The sequence below is a fragment of the Conger conger genome, chromosome 11 (genome assembly GCF_963514075.1).
Source record: "Conger conger chromosome 11, fConCon1.1, whole genome shotgun sequence".
NCBI lineage: Eukaryota > Metazoa > Chordata > Actinopteri > Anguilliformes > Congridae > Conger > Conger conger.
Window position 1 is genome coordinate 6,946,971 of NC_083770.1, and position 15,791 is coordinate 6,962,761.

Here is a 15,791-nt window from a genome sequence, read left to right on the forward strand (position 1 = left end):
AGATTTGTATCTACTGTAACATTCATTCAAGCTTTCGAAAGTGTTCTTACACGTATTCCTTATTACTGTCCAGAAAAGCCTTTGTTTTTCAGTCTTGTGCCGACGGTTGTGCCACCTGGTGGAAATTTTGGGAACAGATTTGTTGCTGAATTGCGTTTGGTACTTCCGTTGCACTTGCTGCGACAATCATATGCAGGATGTTTCAGTCAGACATTTCATAAAAAATGGTAATAGCAAAATGTTCAAAGGGGACTAAAAAATCTATTAAACCGCTGTGTACAAAACAACTTCCTTTATTCGAGGAACGGAGGCATGTTTAGGGACTTCAGAGGAATAAGTTGTGCCCATGGGGTTTCAAAGCTCCGTAGCTTTAAGGTCTTGTTGATCTTTAGGAAAACATGGCATAGTGAAGACTAATGGGGTATGTCAACTCTAGCAAAGTAGGTCTTACATATCAATCCAATGGGGACCATCTGTAGGCTACTCTGTAAGAGTAGGTGTAACACTTTAAAATCACTTTAAGCAATTAACTGTGTAAAAATAAGCCAAATAACGGAGCTCACCGCAATGTCAACCAAAAAGGATCGCGATTTCAGTCGTCGCGCCAGGGACGATATTGCATTCCGCGAGTGAGCGCCGTCTTTCAGCCTAGCCGCTCACATTTCCCAGGACACCAGAAATGGCGTATCAAAAAGAATATTGCTGTTTTAGGCTACTTCATATAGCTACAACAATAACTGTATACGGTGTGTTTTTAACCACATTGTGCTGTATATAGACTGTAGACATTCTCTTTTAAATCCGTTTCCTTTCAATGTAAAATTCCAAGAATGTTCACAATGAGCCATACTGCCATACAGGTGTAGCCTAATTGAAAATGTAGGTTAATTGAAATATACATAAAATGTGTACATTATGCCCAAAGTTAGGGCAAATATGTGCAGCTTGGACTAATTTTAACGATTTGTCTGAACAATTTCTAAAAGTCGATGAAAATAACAGGGAAAGGAAGCTGTTTAAAGCTGAATTAAAAAGTGCGGCTGAATGAAAGTACCCTGAGTTAGACGTAGCGCTCACCAATTCACACAATTAAAATGAGAAAATGTAAAATTAATAAATAAATCAAGAACCATCTTCTCAATGCCACACTTTTTATTGCCTACATTGTAAACTCCTGATACAAAAAATGTGAAAATATATGTCAATTATTCAAAAATGCATGTATTTACACATAGCTATTTAATATTGACTACTAATATATTCATATATTGAAATGTGTACAGAGAGAATGTTAATTCTTTTATGCAAAAAATATTTTTAAACACTTGTTAATTTAGCTATTTCGTACATACATTTAACAATATATTTAAATAGATTTTACATTTCCTCCCATATATGCCTATTGTAATACACATATTATTTTCCATATGGGTGCACCCTTGTTTCGTATAGCAATAACTAAAATGGACACAATGACATCACGCCATCAGTCTGGATTAGCCTGTGGGCTACCAAATTAAAACAAAATGTACATGTAGATTGGTGAGTTGAAACAATTATCTTAATTGTTCTTACATTATTTCATAAATGTCAGTGAACTCTGGAATCTGAAAGTCAGACAATCAACAAAAACTGCGGTGACAATAAGAGACGTTTTCAATAAGAGAACGGGTACTACCTAAATAGGATGTGTCAGTAGGAATCACAACGCTTCATCTGTAGCTCATGCTTTGTTGGTCGTAAATCTCTCTCTGTTTCAATTGGCCTTTCAATTGCTTTACCGTTAAGTCAGGTTTACTGCACACATGACATTAATTTTAGTGCTGTGACTGAAAGGCGTTTTAAACCACTGTGCGTAAAGGCTATGTCATATCAATAAGCTGTTAATGATGCAAAACTTCATAAAATGATGCGGATTATGTCATTAAAAAAGAGGTCTCAATGTATGTGGACCTTGTCTAAATCATGAAAAGAAATGTACACAACACAGACAATGTTATGCAAATGCATTGTTTTATAAATACTTATAGACCTACATGCGTTTATTGAAGCAAATATTCGTATGGAAATAGTTTAACTGCTCCATATCGCATTTCAATTCCAGTCCATTGATGATAGCATTGAATATCAACGAGCAGTAACAACCTTTCGGGGAATTTTTGCACTCACAGAAACTATGGGTGGCTCTTAGAAGAGCCTTTGGGTATTGATGTCGGGAAACGTCGCTGTCCCAGTGCAATCACTCACTGCGCAACAGCTTTAGCTCTGGTAGTTTTGCGTTTTGCAACCTTGGGCCTCGCTGCTTTGGGGGTCCTCGGTTTTTTTGCTCTCGGTTTCTTGGCCTTGCTGGGAGACTTGGCCTTCTTTGCCACTGCTGGTTTCTTTTTAGCCTTTTTAGGAGATTTCTTTGGTCCAGCTGTTTTCTTTGATGCAGGTCTCTTGCGCTTTTTGGTTGCCGGCTTCTTGGCTTTGGTGGCTGGTTTCTTCTTCTTGGCAGGCGTCTTCTTCTTCGCAACAACTTGCTTCTTGTTGGTTTTGAAAGAACCAGATGCACCTGTGCCCTTGGTCTGTATAAGAACCCCTTTGGTCACCAAACGCCTGATGGCCATATTGACACGCACCTTGTTTTTCACAACATCGTAACTACCGGCTGACAATGCCTTCTTTATGGCAATAAGTGAAACACCACTTCGCTCTTTGGATGCGGACACAGCCTTCACGATCAGGTCAGACACGGTTGGGCCAGGCCTTTTGGTCTTGGAGGACCTCCTCCTGGCCTTCTTCGGTGCTGGAGGCAGTGGAGTCAATGAAGACATGCTCGTATTTAGCGAAGATAAGGTTTCTGTAGGCGTTGATTAAGTCTCAGAGAAAGTGTGAGCTATGGTCCTCCTTTCACTGACTATATGGTGTGTATGAGAACCATGTAGACTCAATCATATGTTCAGAAGCGCCGTTTTTCTCTTTGGATAGTTGTGTTTTCCCACCTCGAATAAAAATAGAATATTCAACAAAAAATGGCTCAAAAGCATGTAAGCATTAAACTACGAAGTAGTGAAAATACAGTACTGCGCATTGGATCGTTCACTTGGCTATTTAAAATCCAGACTATATTATAAAAATTAAAAAAACAACAGAACAATGCGCTAAATGTATTTTTGCCCGTTGCACTTTTACAAGTATTTACTAAATTATACAATTATACCACAACAGAGATACACCAATAATGATTCGTTTTAATGGAAAACAAATCTGAAATGTATTGTTGTTATGACCGTTAGTGTTTATATTGCGTTTAATTAATAAATTAATCTACTAAGGAAAGAAAAAAACACAGTGTCCGCTTCAAATGTGATATAGCAACTGTATTGTAGAAACTAAAAATAATTTATATATAAAATGTTGCTATATTGTAATATTGTAACATCTCCTTTTTTCAACATTTAGTATATATTATGATTTATCTTTAAAAACAAGGAAGCTTAATACTGGCGGGGAAATAATGGATGCATTACATTACATTACATGCAGGCACAGGCATACATACATACATGCTTACCAATATGATGTAAACCTTAGGTTGCAGGTTAAAGATGGCTGAACATGATTAAACATAATATAATAGGCTAAACTATGAAACAAATGCAACTAATATGCATAGGCTTGCTGCTATTAATTTGGAAGTCGCTACAGTTGCTACAGTAACTGCCTTTTCAAAATGTGACTGTTACTTTCGTCGTGATTTAGCCTATGTGAACCACAATCATCCGAATTTAATAATTTATATACGTTTTTATAGTGTGTACAGTTGCATTGCAAATACAATCGCATTATGAAATAAAATGATTGAAAAATTAAATGAAAAATAAGTTCCTGCCTTTTAACTGACACATTAGAAACAAAGCCCATAATAATTGTTGCCACTGTGAAATGTGTTTTCTCTTCTTAACCCATCCTGTGGTCACCATCCATCAGGGTCACGTTTATACACAGATTCAGATGTGTGTGTGTGTGTGTGTGTGTGTGTGTGTGTGTGTGTGTGTGTGTGTGTGTGTGTGCAGAACCCACCTGCATAATGCAATGGGCTTAAATAACATATTTCTAATTTCGTTAGTTATGCTTCGACACAGGCGTACACTTATTAATAACGTTGGCCTATTCATAATTGAAATACAAACCTTTCAGTAGGCTATCACATGCACCGCAGTCTACTCGTTTCTAGTTTGAATCTAGTTTCAAATATGCAAATGGGAAAATAGAAATATCTGTCACATGCAGCCCACCTAAAGGTTAAGCCGATATCTATAACATTATTTTACGAGTGACGTTTTAATGTTGGTTTTTTATTATTTTGAAGCTATTTTATAGCTTTAATAACAGACAAACGATGGAATAGGCTACACTTGGTTCAGTTATATAGGCCTTATCCAATACATTTTACTGATCGAAACTGTCTTGATAAAGCACATTTTCTTTCTGCTGCATTGGCAAATAGGCCCACTAAGAACCTTAATAAATGTATGACTTCGCTCTTGTACAAATGCCATTCTTTAGCCTTGCACAACTGTTTAGCATTTGATTAAATTGACCCTTCGAATTTTACGTTCTGGAACTGCTTCATCAGTGTCCACCCCACTTTATAATTTATTTTATTGCGATTTCCTGACTTCCTGAAAAAAGCAAAACACATCCAATAGGCCTAATCTTTGTAAACCGCTCAATGAATAGCCTATCAAGCCGCTAATAATTAGCCTACACAATTGTTCATGTCGAAACGTGCTATTGTCATGCGCCTAATAGCCAAATTTAACATAAAAAAGCTGGACATGATTTTTTTTTGGGTGGCTTGTGTGTCCTTATTTACACCCAGGTCGACGGTGAGCGAGCCCCAAATAAGCACTGAGCGCGCTTTTCACAGGCGCCACATTTAAAAAAAGAGAGAAGTCACTGAAAGGTTTTTTTTCTTCTTCTTATCTTCCAATACCACGGACCGGATAAAGGCCCGTGGATAAACCCTCCCGCCCAGTTAGTTCAGTACCTCTCTCAGTGGACTGCAAGTGACGGGTCAGTCACATGATTAGGAAATAGCTACGTGGAGACGACGACAAGGCAATCTCAAAGTTTATTGATCCTGTACTTTTCAGTTGCAGCTTTTATAGTTATTTTTTGATTGATAGCCATAGCTATACGCTCAATCCAATTCATAGCCCCCGGAATGCAACGAGTGTGCTTCCAGAGCATCATTAGTCAGCGCTGATACCACAATGGTCCGCTCTGCGCCAATCGCAGGTGAAAGATATATGGTCTTTCAGTTAAAACTAAGGTGTGGCAGAAACAACGTTCGTTTCTGGTCTTATCTGTAGCAAAACATGCCGCACATATGGACCTATACTCCAGAGCCAAACAGCTAGGCTATTTAGTAGCATATTTTATTAATGTTGTTTTACTCTCCAATAAAGAGAAAGCCTTTCTTGAAATATATTTTATTCAATTCTGTTATAAAATAGCCTAAAGAAGAGTTAGTATGCCAAGCTACCATCATTGCAATCAGTGAGGACATCAACTGTAAAAAAAAGTTTTGCTGTTTTTATCTCTATAGCAAAGCAACCCAGTAACAAATGCATCCATGCAAATACGCGTTGACATAGGCTACATGTGTTTTGATCATATTTGTATTCAAATTAACTTGCATTTTTGCAAACACTACATGGATATTAACATGGATCAACAATTGTTTTGACCCGCATTTAAACGCTGCACGTTTGACATTTTCTTATAGTCCTACACGGCTTGGCAAGTTCGGGGACAACGCAGAAAAACTGATTGCATTGAAAACGAGACATTAGTTCTTAATAAAATTATCCCATTGCAAGGAATGGGACAATTAAAAAAATAAAATCTTATATGCCGAGTATGGGATTACTGGCTATCATCATATCAAATATTACATATGAAATGGTAATATTTATATGAATATGATTTGTGTCTTTGTGTCTATGCTTTCCTGCCGTGTCACAAATTATCTTAGCGGGGTCCCTAATTACCAAACGCGAAGGAAAAAAATGATTTTGGTTGAGTGATTACAAAATAGTTTGCTATACATTTACATGTTATATCACAATTTGGACTATATACAGTGCCCTTCATAATGTTCGGACAAAGACCCATCATTTATTTATTTATTATATCTATACTCCACAATTTGAGATTTATCATAAAAAAAATTAATTGGTTAAAGTGCACATTGTCAGATGTTAATACATTTGTATACATTTTGGTTTCACTGTGTAGAAATTACAGCAGTGTTTATACAGTCCCCCCATTTCAGGGCACCATAATGTTTGGGACACAGCAATGTTATGTAAATGAAAGCAGTCATCTTTACTTCACTCTGCACTTTGTTGCATATCCTTTGCATGCCATGACTTCCTGAGATCTGTGACCTATCCACATCATCATCAGTCTGGATACCTTATTTTCAGGTTGTCCTACAAGCGATACCAAACGTTGCATTTAAATAGATCCCTGGGAATTGGACATGTAAATTACCCCCTACTTATTTACCAAAGTAGCCTAGCTTATTACAAAATGACAGGTAACAGATAACGGAGTTCATCATTTTATTATAAAACATGTAGCTAACCTGCTAATGTAGGAATGAACAACACATTTTACTAACCAATATAATTTTAAATTACATGGTTTACAACCTTGGTGCTCAATTGTGTACTTTTTGCTCTGGGAATGAGTACATATTCAATTCTGGAGCAATCAGCAGATTCTAGTTTTTTTTTGTGAGTCAAATTTTTGTGCTCAGTTTTGCTCACCGGGAAGTAATCAATTCTGGGAGAATTACGTGTTGCATGTAATCGTCTTGAACGAAACATTATAGATAAAATAAAACAACCTTCATTCTCTATGTCAATACACAATGTTTGATCTTACATGGCACAATTAATGGTCAGTTCCATTCTTAAATTGAATCTGATTAACATATTTCACCACTGTGTTTCAGCAAAACACTCACCCTCCCATATAACCTTAGTCTGTTTTGTGCTGAACAATAAAGTATCGCGATGTATGACAGGTCAAACAGGCAACAGTGGACCCAAATGGCATTTCCTTGGTTTTTTCTGGCTCCATAGATAAAATAACTGTCTGACCACAAAAATTAGGCTACATTTTAATAAAAAAATTGGTAAAAGAATAAGACGATCTTTCAGAAGAGCTGCAGTGCGTCAGCACAACTAACAAAATGTAGTGTACTGTACAGGACACTACATCAACGTTACCCGGTGAGCTTTTCAAAACCTGAATATACATAAATAAAAAGCATGGGGTTTGTCAAAAAATATAAATGGTGGTGTCAATCAAGCTTTGCTGAGCCATCCGACAGTAGACAGAACAGACCAAGACATAATTCCCACCTATTTCAACACCATGCCCCAAGTCACTGGAAACAAAACTGAAGAAAAATCCTGCCGTGTATGGTAGCGACCATCTGCAATGAAACATAATGCATTGCTTTGATTTGAGTGAAATGGCTAATACACATATACCTGTGCATCAAAATGTATGTATACAAACATCATAAATGGTCCACGTATTCAATACTTTCAATGTCAACACACGTCACTGAAATACCTAACATGCATACACACGCCAACGTTCCTGAAACAAAGCAATGGGATAGAAAAGACACAACATGACACACAGTTCATTATTAAAGTGATAACCGTTATCATACATTTTCAATCGTTTCTCTGGCATCCTCAAATTACAATGAAAATGAAATATTTGTAAGAGTATAATATTCCTGCCATTTTCATTCAGTGGATTTCAGTCCAAAACATTTAACAGCAATGAACAGCTGGGTATTTTTCTCACTTTGATTCAGCCAGATGCGTGTTGGCAGCACTGTCTTTCGAAGAAAAAGAAAAACTGAATGTACCGAAAATATATACATCTTTATACGGATGCATCTTTTAGATATTTCAGCAAAAATAATGGACCAGCAGTACAAATCATTTCCTCCACGCTAGCAGTCTAGAGTACAGCTCCTGCGAAAAGTTCTGATAAAACTGAAATGTTTTCAGTGCCAAAGAGGCAGACTATTTTTAGGATGGTACACACACCATGTTTATTTCTTAATAAATACAGTATATCCAACCACATAAATGCAGAGTGAGAAACACTCAAAAAATCAGGACTCTCGGTAGAGTTGCCTTGTTTCTGGTGTTTCTGCAAATATCACTGTATGGGGCTTGAGGAAACAACATGGCTGTATGCAGCTCTGTTGAATATGCAATGTCTTGATATTGGATTAGTAAAGTTTACGCTTGTATATGCAGTCACCAAAGCTCAAAGCCACTCCAAAACTGCAAAACATACCAGGCTCATGAGTCAGCCTCAAACCTTTTTCAATGACATGTTGAATCAACGACGACGCATCGGTTTAAATCCTAAGCGTCCGGAATCACAATCCAAGCGGTTTCAATCTGAAACCGCCAGGCTGCGATGTGCATAACAGTTAATTAGCCAAACCTTGACGCTTGCTATATTTACAGTCTTTCTTGTAATGTGTGACCCGTGTTGGCTTTGCCCCGGAATCGGGAATGAGATCCATCCTTATAGTGTTCTGGCCCACCACTGTACCCATCGCTGAAGGAACTGCGTGAACATCTGGCAACCAAGAAAGAGGTAGCCCACTCCCCCCAACCACACCTCGCCACACCACCTCTAGTCTCAAAACAGCACCACTGAACTGGGGCCGTACCCACCCCCCCTGCCACACTACAGCAAGGCGCGAGAAGGAGTGGGGCGGAAGAGGACGTTTTCTACACGGAGGGAGGGACGTGAGCGTGGCAGTCAGCAGTTGTTGAGCATCCTGGCCCGCAGCTCTTTGACCCTGGGGCTCTCCTTCACGCTGCCCACGTCGATGTTGTAGACGGTGGTCTGCAGGAAGGTGTAGACGCTGCTCAGGGCCTCGTCGTACGACAGGCCGAACACGAAGTGGGCCTTGAAGAGCTCGTCGAAGGCGCCCAGCGAGCAGTTGGCCTGGCAGGGGATGAGGTGGCGGTCCAGGGCCAGGAAGAAGCTCTCGATCTGGTCGCGCCGGCTCCCGACCGCGACCAAGTACGGCTGCCGCGGGCCCTCCACACCGCCTGGATGCCACTCCGTCCTGGACTGAGGAATCCAATCCAGACAGACAAAGTGTTGCTTTATCTTACGTTTAACTTTACAACATTATAATGATCTCTTATCGACGTAGCCTTGCAGATACTCAATAATGCTATCAAATTATATTGCTACGACTAGTACTATGGTTAGTACTATGGTGGCTGATAGCTGCTGGCACCGAGGAACACCTAATGTTCTGACTCCTCCATGCTAGGGGAGTGCCTTTAAGCTAGCCGCTCAGACACCACAGACAACAGAACGGTATGCACATAACTCTCGGGATGACTAGCACACTTTCTTGCCTTTACTACCATGTCACGTATCACTATTGTGTCTGTTTATTTATTATTATTACTTGTGGTGTCACACAAATTCCCCCCCCCCGGAGATCAATAAAGGAATATCTTCAATTGCAACACCACGCGTTGTTTAGGATTACCTTGTAAAACTGGACAACCCGGTCAACGGCTTCACGAGCGCTAATTTTGGCAGATTTTCTACCTCCGGGCGGCGGAGGCAACAGGTGAACCAGGAGCAGAACGGAAGCCATGTCACTGTCCCAGCCTGCAGAGAGAGAGACACAACGGCACAAGCTGAAACCACAGTCTCTTCCCCGCGCCGAACCTGCCTCGATTCACGCGCGCGCGTGCGATTCGGCGCGACGTACCCAGGACTTCAGGCACGTCCTGGTCACTGACGGGCTCGTACTCTGCACACTTCAGCAGGTTGCAGAGGTCAGCGGACTGCGTGAGGCACCTGGCTTCTCTCATGACCTTGGCCTTGAAGCTGCTGTCCCAGTTCTCCAGGAGTTTGCACGCGGTCTCCAGCCCAAACAACAGGGTGAAGTCCTGATTCACCTACATAAAGAAAAGACCAGAACATTTTAGCAACAAAACCTTTAAATATTTGCAGGAGGAGAGAAAAAAGAAAAGAAAGAGTTACTATATGGATTTTACTTGTAGGGCCAGTGGGCACCACCTACTGGTCATGTTGGTTAACTACACTAGTATTTACATGGGAAAAATTAACAATTATGCGGACTACAACTTGAAGCAATTTTACAGGATTTGATAGGCAAGACACCACATTACATAGCATCCTTCATTTTAAATTGAAGATCTCTTCAACACGACATAAAAATAATAAGAGTTTTTTAAGACACAGCAAGTTAGCTTGGAATACGGTAACCATCTCTTGCAAAATTACGATGCCTGTACATAATGCCGAATCAAGACTGGCCTAACACCACCCATAAGAGCCAGGACATGGTAAACCGGACATTTAACATAGCTTTGAGAACCAGAGATACTTTACTAAACTGAGGAGATATGTCAACAGAAACAGTTTTTTTTTTTCCTGTATAGAGAAAATGGGAATGAAAGATGTAATGTTATCTAAATAGGTCTAACTATTGTTATCAGGGTTCAAGTAGCACCCTTAACGAAGTTCCTATCTGACTTCCAATAATTTTCTTTCTGCCAGTAAGCACTGCTGTGTAGCGAAGCTACGCACAACGCATAGCGCGGCCGTCCACAACGAATGGAAGACATGCTAACTGCAGCTACCGTTCATTTCTACGAGTGTCGCGGCTAAGGCGAGCACCCGACCGGTCTCCACTGAAACGGTCTCCGGCCGAGCTCACCAGGCCCTTGGTGTCCAGGAACCTGGGGAAGGTGGCGAGGACGGCGCCACACTTCTGCGGGTCGTGGACCAGCTGCTGCCGGTGCTGGAAGGTCTCCCTCATCTTCAGGAACACCTGCTCCTGGTCGGTGCACTGGGCCATGTACGAGATGGCCTCCTTGCACACCTCGCCCTGCAGCTGCTCCCCCAGCTGCGTCTGCCTCTCGAAATTCGGGCCCCGGCTCACGATGGGCTTCTGCTCGCCCCCACTCCTGTGGAAGGTCTTGCGCTGCACCGTCTTCAGACGCCAGGCCAGGTACCCCGTCCCGTTCTGCCCGTCGTAGAAGTGCTCCTGCGACACAAGACGAGACCAACCTCATCAAACAGGCGCCTTGTCTCACGCCTCTGCTGGCTGTCCACTTGGTTGGTGACAGAAGGTAGGCTACCGTTAGCTAGCTAAACCCGGATCAAAATCGTGAAAAGCAAAACCTGCATCGATTAAAAAAATAATGTATAATTTAAACAAATAAATAAAAAACACAATTTAGCCGTTTTGTTTTGCAAAGGCAAGTTCAAAACAAAATACTTTCTCTTTAATGTCATCACTTGCTCTTCATTTTAAAATATCAGTTCAGGCACGATACAGTTTTAAAAGTATCTTTTTAGCATCAGCGAAATCTCAGCGAAATCTAATGACACCCATCCCTAGTACCAGCCAAATACTACTGCACTAAATGTTGCATTCAGACAGCAATACCTAACTGAGTTTGAACAGCTGGGCTAGAGGACTGCAATACAAACATAGCTGGGGTGAGCAGATCCCAGTTGGCACAAAAGTGTTGCTAATATGCCGAAAACCTTCCGCTTTTCTTGCAATCTAGCACTGAACTGGACAGCACGCCGGGGAATCATGTGACTTTAATTCTTGACCTAATTTGAATTTCAATATCAAACAAGATGGCGGCAAAAGAACTAGGGAAACACAAGTCCAGATCATAGTCTTAGAGTACACATGGCATACTTACATAGCCTTTCTTGGAGAAGGGATCTTTCAAAGAGGGAAACAGTGTGACAATGCCCAAAGCATAGAGTTCTCGCACATTTTTGGGTGGGATTCTCCTAAAAGACGCAACAACAAAAAACAGACAGTCCAAGGACAAAAGTGTTTACAATAATTACTTCACATTTCTTAATTTTGAAATGTACTCTGAACGGACTGCAGGCGTACCCCTGCGTCTCGGTCATGTGGGCCACCAGTATGTTGATCAGGTGTCTCCTGGTGGTGTCGGTCAAGGTCCCGTTGATGCGGTACTCCTTCACCACCCGTTCGCCATCGGGCCTCCGGGCAAGAACGGCCCGGACCAGCTGCGGTTCCGGAAACCCAAAAATAGTCACAGCACAGCGAGACGAAACAAGGGCCACGGTTTAGGACAGGCACGCCTATCACCGGTCACAGGAACAGATTGCAAATATTAAAAGGCGCACGCGCATCAGTGTTCTCTTCCTGGTTTTAGTATCTGAAACACCCACAAAACCTTCACAAAGAGCAGTGACGAAGACCCTAACCCCCCCCTCCGCCTCCTGTGGTCAGGGGCATGTTCAATCTGAAAACGTTTTGCTACACTTTCTGTATTGAACGATATGTTTTATCCCAGTGGTATGCCGCATTTTGAAACAGGATTTTTTTTTTGCCTGAATCAATAATGACGTAGGCCTATGCTTTAAAGGCTGAAGAATGCCTTCTCAGACGCCATAGGAGCAAACCGTACCATGTCAGTCAGTCCGCCCACGGTTTGCAACAGGATGTTCAGCACGCCACTGTTTCCGTTAAAGTAAATGCTTCGCGACGTTTTGTCGGGGCTGAACGCGGCTCAGCTCTCTGTGTTAACACTTAGCAACGTGCAACGTTAGCAACGTCAGCAAATAATTAATGTGAAAACATGCGTCATGTCACATGGGAAATCATTCTACAATCAGCTCAGAAAAACAGCAGTTAGACCTGGAAATACACTTTGTGCACTTTGTTGTACGTCGCTCTGGATAAGAGCGTCTGCTAAATGCCACGTAATGTAATGTAATGTAATGTAACATACTGCTTTTACTTGGATCAGTATGGAACACAAATTGAAAGCTCTAGGGCGATATGAAAAGCGCACAAAGTGCTTAAAAGTGTCTGCCAAATGACAAAAATGTAAAAATTTTAAAAACACGTGCGGCCCTTATGATATGGTCGAGCACTGTGCCTTTTGCCCAATGCAGCTGCCTATCTGGTGCAGAAAACGGAACGAGGTTGACGGAGAAGGTTGACGGAGAAGTGAACCCTCTTACCTCTCTGGCCTCTGTAGCCATGTCCTCGATTTCGGGAACAGGCCGGGGTCTTTTGGCTGAACGCCTCCCGGTTCGGGATGGCCCACTTTGGCTGACCGAGGGCATTACTGGGACCTCCGGGTAGGAATTGATGACCATGGGCACCATGGGACTTATGGGGGTGAGTGCACTTCCTGAAGAAACACAAGTAACCACAAGTACAGAACATTATTAAATGTGTTTAAGTATATATAACTGTATTTGTAATGTAAACAATATTTACAAGAAACCATTTCAACTGCTAACATTAGGAATCTGTTGAAGACATTACAATATATTACATTACAATATAGCACAAAAGGAAATCCTACCGCCACTGACATCTTTGGCACTGAAACATGAATCAGTCTTAGAATCAAACAGTCCAGTGAAAGCCTCTGTATCAAACATGTTCAGGTCTGACTCCTCAGAGAAGTCAACACTTTTTCCAACTGCAAGGAAACGAGAAGTACACAATCACAGCAAAAAAAGTAACGGCATTATCATTTGATAAATACATATTGCATACTTGGGACTTGTTACAGCAGCTGACAAAAAAGTGTGATGAAGTGTGTCAATCAGTGTTTTGGCAAAAGCCAGACCCATCTCTGTAGAAATGTTTACAAACTAGACTCAGTAAAAAGGACATGGTTGCTAAGAAAATCTTATCCACAGAGGACCAGGTGCATTCAATCCTGAACATATACACAGCAGACTTCCATAGAAAAACGCAGTTAAAATGTCAGGAGAAGACGGAAGCAAGCCACACACCTGGTCCCTCCTGATGCGACCTTTCCTGACCAGGGCTTCCTTCCGGGGACTGAGACGGGAATGACACCGTTTTCCGGCACGCATCGCAAAAAGGAGGCTCCGATTCGGCAGCCTTCCCACAAACGGCACAGAACATGTCGATCTGGAGGGGAGAGGTGGTTACAGTAACCACGGAAGCACAAGATCACGGGGAAGCACAAAAATAAAGCGGAGTGTAGGTGAACACACATTGAGCAAGTAAATAGATTAAACATTCTGCTCGTTAAAAAGGTCTTCTTTATAGCAATAGATATTTCAAACAATTAATTTCCATACACCACTAAATTTAAAAAAGGTATCCCAGACATCCCAATGTTGTTCATGTGTATTTTATCTATACAACTAGTCTATATCTACTCGTCTTCTGATTCTAATTCAAGATCCTTTTAGATTCATAGACACTGACCTTAACCTCTGCATCGGGATCCTCTTGTTTGATGAGGGGGCCGGAATGAACAAAGTTCTCCTGGGATTCTGAAAGGTTTTAAATTGCACGGTTTAAATTTTTGTTCACGGTAAAATGATAAATTCAAAGGAGCAAACGCACATACAGTGACGTTTTATGGTTGTGAAAGTGAGCGTTGGACTTTGGGTTAGTGCTTTTGCGTTTGGCTGTTTGCAGTGTTGCAGCTTGGCATCGCAAAACGCACTTGAAAAATAACAAAATAATACGGGAATAACACACCTATGTAGACAGAGCTAGTTAAAAGAGTCCGTATCTGAGTGGAGTTTACAACCTCTATGCAAGAAATACTTTAACACCATGCAGTAGTTCTGATTGTAACTATTGAGATCTGGACATTTATAATGGTAGTTAAAGGACTGACTACATCCAGAAATTACGCATTTCAAACGAAGACCCACACGTCGCTCTGTCAATCATTCTCCACAACAAAAGATTGGTCATAAGCTATTACCCGCAACGTTCTTCCTGGACTCTCTCTGTGATTGTAGCGCAAGAGCTTTCTCTGATTGCTGCAGTTTCATTTTTAAGCTGGCGTTTTCATCCTCACGTTGGGCTATAATAGACTGAAAGTTGACGAGGCTGTCCTCATACAGCCGAGTTACATCGCACACAGTGTTTCGGACTAACACGTCCATAATAGAAGCGAGTTGGGTCTGAAACGCCAAAACGGAGGCTGACATTGTTGCTTGCTGTTAATGTTCTTCATCACTTGTTTTCCATGGCGGTGTAGGACGTTAATATCGGTGTTTTACCGCCCTCTATCGTACTGGAGCAGTTGAAGAATGGACTGTCAAAGACAAAGGAATGACCGGATGTTTACGGCTTTTGTTAATTGAGAATCTCCAATAAAAGCCAAGTATGAACTTTAGGGTCTGACAATAATCTATACCGCAATCATACTAAAACAGCCAGTGTCATTAAATGTAAAGCCAGATTTCTTTCGGATTAATTATTTACTTATTCAGGTATAAAGTAGGGTATGCATCAGTACATAAGGTGCACATCAGTTTGACCTCTAAGGAAGCTATATATTTGCCACACCAAATCGGCTATGTTTACACTAAAAATCTGACCCCCAGCATTTATTGAGCATGACTTTTAGCACCAGAAATACTCAATTTAGCAACTCAGATTTTGAGAACCCATAAGACGTTTCTGATTCTAAATAGCGAACATTAAGTGTATTTCAGTCATATTCTTGCACTTTCTGAAAAGCAGCACATTATTTTGAATTTCAGGAGACTTCATGAAGTACATCTGCCTGCTTTATAGAAGTTTATTCACCCTCTTGTTCTTAAATAATTAGAGATTTGAGTCATATAATTTCCAAGAATCATAAAACTGATTCATGGGACCAGATCACCTGTTACTT

The 15,791-nt window shown here is 41.0% G+C and overlaps 2 protein-coding genes across 2 annotated transcripts; both read right to left on the reverse strand.

Moving 5' to 3' along the window:
* Positions 1 to 1,994: 1,994 nt before the first annotated feature.
* Positions 1,995 to 2,882, reverse strand: LOC133140416 (histone H1-like). The gene has a single exon (XM_061260358.1). The coding sequence runs from the start codon at positions 2,814 to 2,816 to the stop codon at positions 2,244 to 2,246; it is 573 nt and encodes a 190-aa protein (XP_061116342.1). The 5' UTR covers positions 2,817 to 2,882; the 3' UTR covers positions 1,995 to 2,243.
* A 3,721-nt stretch (positions 2,883 to 6,603) lies between these two features.
* On the reverse strand, positions 6,604 to 15,117 carry LOC133140415 (uncharacterized). The gene is made up of 11 exons (XM_061260357.1): positions 14,871 to 15,117; positions 14,360 to 14,427; positions 13,915 to 14,056; positions 13,476 to 13,595; positions 13,126 to 13,298; positions 12,026 to 12,162; positions 11,823 to 11,916; positions 10,820 to 11,149; positions 9,845 to 10,034; positions 9,617 to 9,741; positions 6,604 to 9,183 (listed from the first exon to the last, which is right to left on the reverse strand). The coding sequence occupies exons 1-11, from the start codon at positions 15,097 to 15,099 to the stop codon at positions 8,866 to 8,868; spliced, it is 1,926 nt and encodes a 641-aa protein (XP_061116341.1). The 5' UTR covers positions 15,100 to 15,117; the 3' UTR covers positions 6,604 to 8,865.
* Positions 15,118 to 15,791: the final 674 nt, after the last annotated feature.

What these genes read in the sequence shown, in the direction of transcription:
- LOC133140416 (XM_061260358.1), bottom strand. Translation starts at nt 2,816, where the DNA reads ATGTCTTCATTGACTCCACTGCCTCCAGCACCGAAGAAGGCCAGGAGG.
- LOC133140415 (XM_061260357.1), bottom strand. Translation starts at nt 15,099, where the DNA reads ATGTCAGCCTCCGTTTTGGCGTTTCAGACCCAACTCGCTTCTATTATG. An exon ending in ATCCCGATGCAGAGGTTAAG is followed by an intron (nt 14,057 to 14,359) that starts GTCAGTGTCTAT and finishes TCTCCCCTCCAG; the next exon opens with ATCGACATGTTCTGTGCCGT. An exon ending in TCCTGGACACCAAGGGCCTG is followed by an intron (nt 10,035 to 10,819) that starts GTGAGCTCGGCC and finishes TTCTTTATGTAG; the next exon opens with GTGAATCAGGACTTCACCCT.